Genomic DNA, 7482 nt, shown 5'->3' with positions numbered 1-7482 from the left:
AAAAAAAAAAAAAAAAAAAAAAAAAAGAAGAAGAAGAAAAAAGAAAAGAGAGAACGGGGGGAAAAAATGAAGAGGGCTGTTATTGGTGAAATTGCATTTCCCGGCCATGAGGGTGAGTCACACCATTTGGAGTTGGGAGTTTCTTTTCTGGATGAACTTTTCTCCAGGAGGCTGTGGTGGTGCTGCCCTCCCTCAGGCCTGTTTGGGTGAGGAGAAGCTTCCACTCAAGCTAAGGAGAGACCTGGGTGTTTGGAAAGGCCAGGTAGAGCTGGGCCCTCTGGACAGACTGCCCTGGGGAGCTTGAACGTGCAGATCTGGGCTGGGGGAAGTGGGAGCGGAGAGTTAGTGCGTCAGGGGGAGACAGTTTCGGTTTAGAGCGATGTAAAAGTACTGGAAGTGGGTGGTGGTGGTTGGTGGTCGCAAAGTCATGGGCATGTACTTAGTGCCACGGAACCGTACGCTAAAAACCAGAACTAAAATGGTCCATTCTCTGTAATGAATTTCTTACCACATTAAAGCTGTAGGCTCCAGGCTCTCGGTGCCAGGTGACTACTTTGGTAGGTAGGTAGGTCTGAGGTAGGGCCAAGAAAACTGTATTGGTTCAGTTTCTCAAGGTGCTCAGTACAAAGTTGGACACACTGCCTCATCTGTAAAATGGGACCACAGGTTGTGGTGAGCGTCGGCTGTCTTAATAAGTGTATAGCTTCCAGCCCCTGGGACACTGTAATTGCTCAGTAGATGGGGCTGGGATCAAATCCTGTGGACACTGGACCCCTCTCCACACCTCTTGTCCAGAACCGTTGGTTTTCCAGAACCATCTCGCACACCTACGGGTATGGGAGACCCTCTGCCTCTCAGGATGGACCATTCTCTCGGCTCATCTGAGAGCTGGATAATCACCCTCACAGTGAAGGCAAGGTGTGGTATTTTGCACTGGTCCTGGGTTTCATGATAGCCCTGGGCAGTGGTAGAGCAGAGATGGTCCTCAGGAGCCTTTGAGTCCCATGCCCAGACATCATAGGCTGGCTGACTGGGTGTTCAGCCTGGATGCTTTTTAGACGTGGTCACTGCATCTTTTTTCCTAGGCTCCAGTCTAAACCTATAGGAGCAGGAACCACGGCCCAAAGAGGGAAAGGACTGGCCCCAGGCCACAGAGCAGGGTGTCCAGGGAGCCAAGAAGAGTGGTGGTCCGCAGATGGTGAGGATTGTATCCTCTAGGAGGGAATGCCAGGCTCCCAGAGATGGAATAAGTGGGGAGGCTGAGGTATACATGTGTGAGGGGTGGCATCTGTCCTGGTTTGGGGAGGGGTGCCTGATCTCCAGGGGCCTGCTCTCCGCCCCCTTCCCTTCCTGCCCACAAGGAAGGAGGGACGGTGCCCACTCTGAGCCTCCATCTGCCCTGTCTTCGTAAGGGAGACTGAGGCTACCTCTTCTCAGGGGCCGTCTTCCTCTAGCGGCCTGGAGACTTCCAGGAACAAGGCTGTCTTCCCATTAGACCCAAGGCTCCCCAAGGTCTGTGGTTCCCTCCTAGAATCCTTAAGCACCTTAAGCGGGAACCAGAGGATGCCCAGGCCCCATGCCCAGGTTTGTCGTTGACCCTTCTGGAGGAGCTGCCTCTTTACAGCCTTGGCCTTGCCCCAGGAAAAGGGGACCATGGCTGTTCCCTGCCAACCTCACCACAGGCCCCACCTTTGCTAAATTCCAGTGTGCCTGGCTGCCCAGAGCCCGTGACTCCTATAAATAGAGGCTGTATACACCAGGAGGGGGCCTGGGCCGCGTCTGCTTTGAAGCCAGCCAAGACATCTGGTTCCTGTCAGCTGGAGGTGGGAGAGGTGGGCCACTTCCTCCTGGGCTCACAGAGGGCAGGCCTGGGCCAGCCTCGGGGCTCCCCGGACACAGTCTGCACAGGCCTCATGCCACAGGAGACCAGGCAGAGTGTGGAACCTCAGTCTTCTCTTCTGTACAATGGAAACAATCCTGTACGCTGATGCCCCTCTTTCTTGTAAGATGGGGAAACTGAGTCAGCTGAGCAATAAGTGACTTGTTTAAAACACTAGTAAATGGCAAAGCCCCAGATCCAATAGTTTGCTTTCTGCTATGCCTGCTTACCTCCTGGGAATGTGTAAAGAACTAATGAGAACCGTCCTCCTCCTCCTCACTTCTTACTGAGTGGTTCCTCAGTGCCAGATGGGAGATGCAGTGACCTCACTTGAGCCTCCTAGAAACCCTAGGAGGTGGCTCTCATTACTTCTGTTTTCCAGACAGGGCCCCGGGGGCCTAGAGCAGCTCACTGGCTTGCCTGTGGATGCACAGCAGGAGTTGGGATATGAACTGGGGCTCTAGGGGGCCAGAGCTCCCGGGCAGCTAGAGAGTGTGCATTCACAAGTGTGCGTGCATGTGCCCATGGACATGTGCCCGTGAGGCCATAGCTGCAAACAATCGTGCCCAGGCCCGGGGAGCCCTCACATCTCTGTCCCTCCTCCCAGGCACTGAGCAGCAGCGTGTACAAGAGCGCCTCGCCCTACGGCTCCCTCAACAACATCGCCGATGGCCTCAGCTCCCTCACTGAGCACTTCTCAGACCTGACCCTCACCTCTGAGACCCGCAAGCCCAGCAAGCGGCCCCCACCCAACTACCTGTGCCACCTGTGCTTCAACAAAGGACACTACATCAAGGACTGCCCCCAGGTAAGGCGCCCCGCTTCTCTGGGTAGAACAGGCTGAGCGGCCCCCCCTCCCCCCTCCCCCACCTTCCCACCCCCAGGGCCCCTTTCACCAACAAGTGGCCCTGTGCCCTCTGGTCTCCACCTTCTCCTCCCCTCTGGTATTTCTGAGGCACTGGCTGGCGTGGATGGGACAGAGCCCCAGCCTGGGCCTGCCCTGGCTAGTGAGCAATCTGGGTGAGGGCCCCCAAATGAGGTTCCGGGCCTTCCCGTCTCCGCCAGTCTTCCTGCCAGGGTGGGTCCTGTTACAGTGGGGCAGGACGGGGGCCAGCAGCCTCCTCGCAGCTCTCCCGAGAGAGACCCCATCTCCTCACACTCACAGGGAAAGAATGCAGGCTCTGGGCCAGGAATCCAGATGTGCACCCCCTCCCCCAGACCCCACCTCTCCCTCCTCCGCAGCAGTGTTTCCTCAGTCGCCTGCCTGTAACGGGGGAGGGGAGAGGGCCTTGCCCCTGACTTTGTGCCCCCCACAGGGTAGGTCTGGGTGAAGGCCTCCGGCACTGCAGGCTGGGCCTCTCTCTCAGCGTGGGAAGGGGGCCAGGCGATGGAGAATGTGGGGAGCAGCCCCATCTCCCACCCAGTGCTTCGCTGTGATGGGCTGGGGCTCCTGGGGGCAGGTCCCACTTGCAGAATGACTCCTGACTCTGGCCAGCTGGGCTCTGGCAGCCTGGGGAGAGAGGGGAAAGTCTTTTCCAATACAGTACGAGATGGATCCGTGATTCTTTTCCCTATTATTTTTTCAAAATTTCTAATGTTTTTGTAATGTGTATTTTTTGCTTCCATTTTACATATGTAATGGAAATGGGATCCTGGAAACTCAGAAAATCCATGTAGTCTTACCCACCAGATGGTGGGAGCCCAGGGTGTGGCTGGGTGGGGCTGGGTGCCTCCAGACACTTGGAGGCCAAGATGTGCTTGCTGCTTGTGGCTCTTTTCAGCAATAGCTGTGCCGTGCTTTAGGTCCTCACTGTGTGAAGTATGGCCAGGATAGCTGCCTGGGAGCTTGTCAGAAATGCAGTCTTAGGCCCAGCCTGTAATTGCATTTTAGTAGAAGTCCCACATATACCTGTGTATACCGGTGATCTCAGCCTCCCCCAACCCTTGGTTAAGGGAAGCCCACCCCTGACCCTGAGTGTGGGAGCTGGCCCACTGATGGCTGTTCTCCAGACCCCACACTCCAGTGGGCGCTGTCCGCCTTCAGTATACGCAGGAAGCCAGGGGCCCTTGGGATGAGGAGGTCCCAACACAGGGTAAGACCTCCTACCCCTCCCAGGGGTTCTCCAGACGGAATGAGGTGCAAGCAGGCGACTCAGGATCCCATTGGTCCTCAAGGATGTGCCCCCAGCCCACCCTGGCAGCAGCCCCTTGCACCTTCCCCAGCTGAGCCTCTCCGAGGGGACTTTCAGTCACTTACCATACCTTGGAAACTTCCCTCATTATCTCCTGCCTGCAGCCTGGGCTCACAATTAGCCGACGTGTCAAGTCTCTCATTAGCCTCTCGTTAAGTGATGCTTTGAGTGAGTCAAGCACTCACACGGGATCATTGAGCCAGTCTGTGGAGGTGCTGGAATTTCAACCCCGGCCAGCAGGTGACATTCAGACACCAACAGGGGCCCCTAGGGGGGCGTGCTGAGCTGGAGGTCTGGGAAAGCTTCCAGGAGAAGGAGAACTTGAGGGGGCTTGGCTGGTTGTTGGAAGAAGGGTGAGCAGTATCCAAAAGCAAGGGATGTTGAGGCAGCTAGTGGAGGGACAGTGAAGGCGTCCGGGTGAGTGTGTGTGCATGCCCAGCCCTCTCTTTAGAGGGGCCAGGGCTCTCCTAAAAGTGGGGACAGAGGGTCCCTGACCTCAGTGCCTCTTGACTTCTAGCATTGTGCAAACCATGGTTCTTCCTTTATATTCTTTTATATGGATACATAGAGAGTGCACTCATGCAGGGCTCTTACCTCTTCTGCAGAAGAAATACTGGCCCATTTTACAGGTGAAGAAACAGAGTCTCAGAGACCTGAAGTGCTGGGGAGAGGGCAGAGTGTCTATGAGAGCCCGAGGCTTGGGACCTCAGTCCTCTTTGCTTTCTTGAGCATCCATACCAATCCAGGCTGAGACGCCCATGACCTCTGGGGCCTCAGTTTCCCTCTCGAGCTGGTAGAGGCCCTCTTCAAGCTCTACCTCAAACCTGATTCTATCGGAGACTCCTGCAGGCCCAAGGACCTCCTCTACTAGTCATGAGAGTTTCATCATCTGTGAAACAAAGCTAATGAGAGTACCAACACAGAGTAACGTTGTGAGGGTCCAAGGAAGTAATGCATGGAAAGTACTTAACACAGTGTCTGGCATACAGTAAGCACTTAATAAATGTTGGCTAGCATTTTATTTTTTCCTCCTTTGGGTAATGATGGGGAGTGTGCCTATGTGGCAAGGTACTAGAGATTTTGGCAGGCTGGAATTTATTAGATGTTCTCCACCCTCACCTGACCACAAACTCCAGGGGCAGGTGCTGGGCTGGATTCATCTCTGTATTCCCCTGCTGGACCAAGATACCACACACAGCAGGCGCTCAGTGTAAGCCTTCTGGAATGAAGGAATGGGCAGACAAGGCTTTTATAAGCCTGGAAACCTCTGTTTCAAATGAAATATTATGAGATCAGTGTATAGAATATTTAAAAGTGGAGTGGGAGTGCTTGTTTTGGTAACACCTTTAGTGAGACAGAATCCACATACCATATAATTGACCCATTTAAAGTGTAGAAGTCAGTGACTTTTAGTATATGCAGAGCTGCTCAACCATTACTACAACCTATTATAGAATAGATTTTAAAAAGATTTTATTTATTGAAGTAGTCTCTACACCCCATGTGGGGCTTGAACTCATGACCCTGAGATCAAGAGTTACATGTTCTACTGACTGAGCCAGCCAAGTGCCCCAATTGTAGAACACTTTTATCACCTCAAAGAGAAACCTCATACGCTTTAGCTGTCACTACCCCCTGGCTCCTCAACTCCTAGTAACCCGTAATCTACTTTCTATCTCTATACATCTGCCTGTTCTGGACATCTCATATAGATAGAATCATATAATATGTGGTCTTTTGTCACTGTTTTTTTTCACTTAGTATATTGCTCTCAAGGTTCATGCACATAGTAGCATTTATCAGTTCCATGATTTGGGAAGTGTTCTGTCCTGTACTATTTTCTATAAGAATTTGTGAAGAATTAATATTAATTCTTCTTTAGGGGCACTTGGGTGGCTCAGTCTCTTGAGAATCTGCCTTTGGCTCAGGTCATGATCCCAGGGTCCTGGGATCAAGTTCCACATAGGGCTTCCTGCTCAGTGGGGGAGCCTGCTTGCTTCTCCCTCTGCCTCCCTCACGCGCTCGCTCTCTCTCTCTCTCAAATAAATAAATAAAACCTTTACAAAATTTCTTCTTTAAATGTTTAGTAGAATGCACTCATGAAGTCATGTGAATTGGGGCTTTCTTTTGTGGGTAGATTCAGATTTTCTGTTTCTTCTAGAGTTAGTTTCTGTAGTTTGTGTGTTTTGTAGAATTTGTCTGTTTCATCTAAGTTATCAAATTTAGTGGCATAGAGTTGTTTGTAATAGTCTCTTACGATCATTTTCGTTTCTGTAAGGTCAGTTATAATGTCCCCCTTTTTTCTTTCTGATTCTTATAACTTGAGTCTTCTTTCTTTGTTCCCTTGGTCAATCTAGCTAAAGGTTTGTCCATTTTGTTGAACTTTTCAAAGGAATAACTTTTGGTTTAGTTGACTTCCTGTACTGTTTTTCTGTTCTGTTACATTAATTTCCACTCAAATATTTTAAAAATTATGGTAAAATATATGGAACATAAAACTTACCATCTTAATTATTCTTACATGTATAATTCAGTGGTATTAAGAACAGTTGACCCTTCAACCACATCAGTTTGAATGTATACATGGATTTTTTTTTCGGTGAATACAATACAGTACAATAACTATTTTCTCTTCTTCATGATTTTCTTAATAGCATTCTCCTTTCTCTAGCAAGCTTTATTTATATAGTCTAGAATACATGTAACATGCAAAAGGAACATGGGTTACTTGACTATTTAAGTTATCGGTAAGGCTGTTAGTAGTTAAGTTTTGGGGGAGTCGAGAGTTACACACTGATTTTTTTTTTAAACAGCACTTTCTTCTTCTTCTTCTTCTTCTTTTTTTTTTTTTAAAGATTTTATTTATTTATTTGACAGAGAGAGATCACAAGTAGGCAGAGAGGCAGGCAGAGAAGAGGCAGGCTCCCCGTGGAGCAGAGAGCCCAAAGTGGGACTTGATCCCAGGACCCGAGATCACGACCTGAGCTGAAGGCAGAGACTTAACCACTGAGCCACCCAGGCACACTACACATAGATTTTTGACTGCTCCAGGGCTTGGCACCTCAGCCTCCACATGGTTCAAGGGTCAACTGTACATTCAGAGTGTTGGACAGCCATCACTATCCACCACCAACCATCACCATCCATCCACCTGTGGAACTCTCTTTTTGTGTGTGAAACTCTGTACCCATTAAGCAACAACCCCCTTACCTCTCCCAGCCCCTGGCAATTACCATTCTACTTTCTGTTGCTATGAATTTCATTACTCTAAGGACCCTGTAGAAGTGGAATTACATAGTATTTGTCATTTTTGATTGGCTTATTTCACTTAGCATTATGTCCTCAAGGTTCGTTCATGTTGTAACAAGTTTCAAAAGTTCCTTTCTTTTTTAAGGCCAAGTAATATTCCTC

The 7482-nt window shown here is 50.2% G+C and overlaps 1 protein-coding gene across 1 annotated transcript in view; it reads left to right on the top strand.

Annotated features, from left to right (window-relative positions):
• ZCCHC24 (zinc finger CCHC-type containing 24) overlaps positions 1–7482 on the top strand; it is a 60626-nt gene that overhangs the window by 10242 nt on the left and 42902 nt on the right. Inside the window, exon 2 of the mRNA XM_059397903.1 lies at positions 2487–2687. Coding sequence (XP_059253886.1) covers positions 2487–2687 — 201 coding nt within the window. The remainder of the gene's footprint in view (positions 1–2486; positions 2688–7482) is intronic.

Source organism: Mustela nigripes, chromosome 4 (assembly GCF_022355385.1).
Source record: "Mustela nigripes isolate SB6536 chromosome 4, MUSNIG.SB6536, whole genome shotgun sequence".
Classification (NCBI taxonomy): domain Eukaryota; kingdom Metazoa; phylum Chordata; class Mammalia; order Carnivora; family Mustelidae; genus Mustela; species Mustela nigripes.
This window is presented reverse-complemented; position numbering and strand designations above follow the sequence as displayed.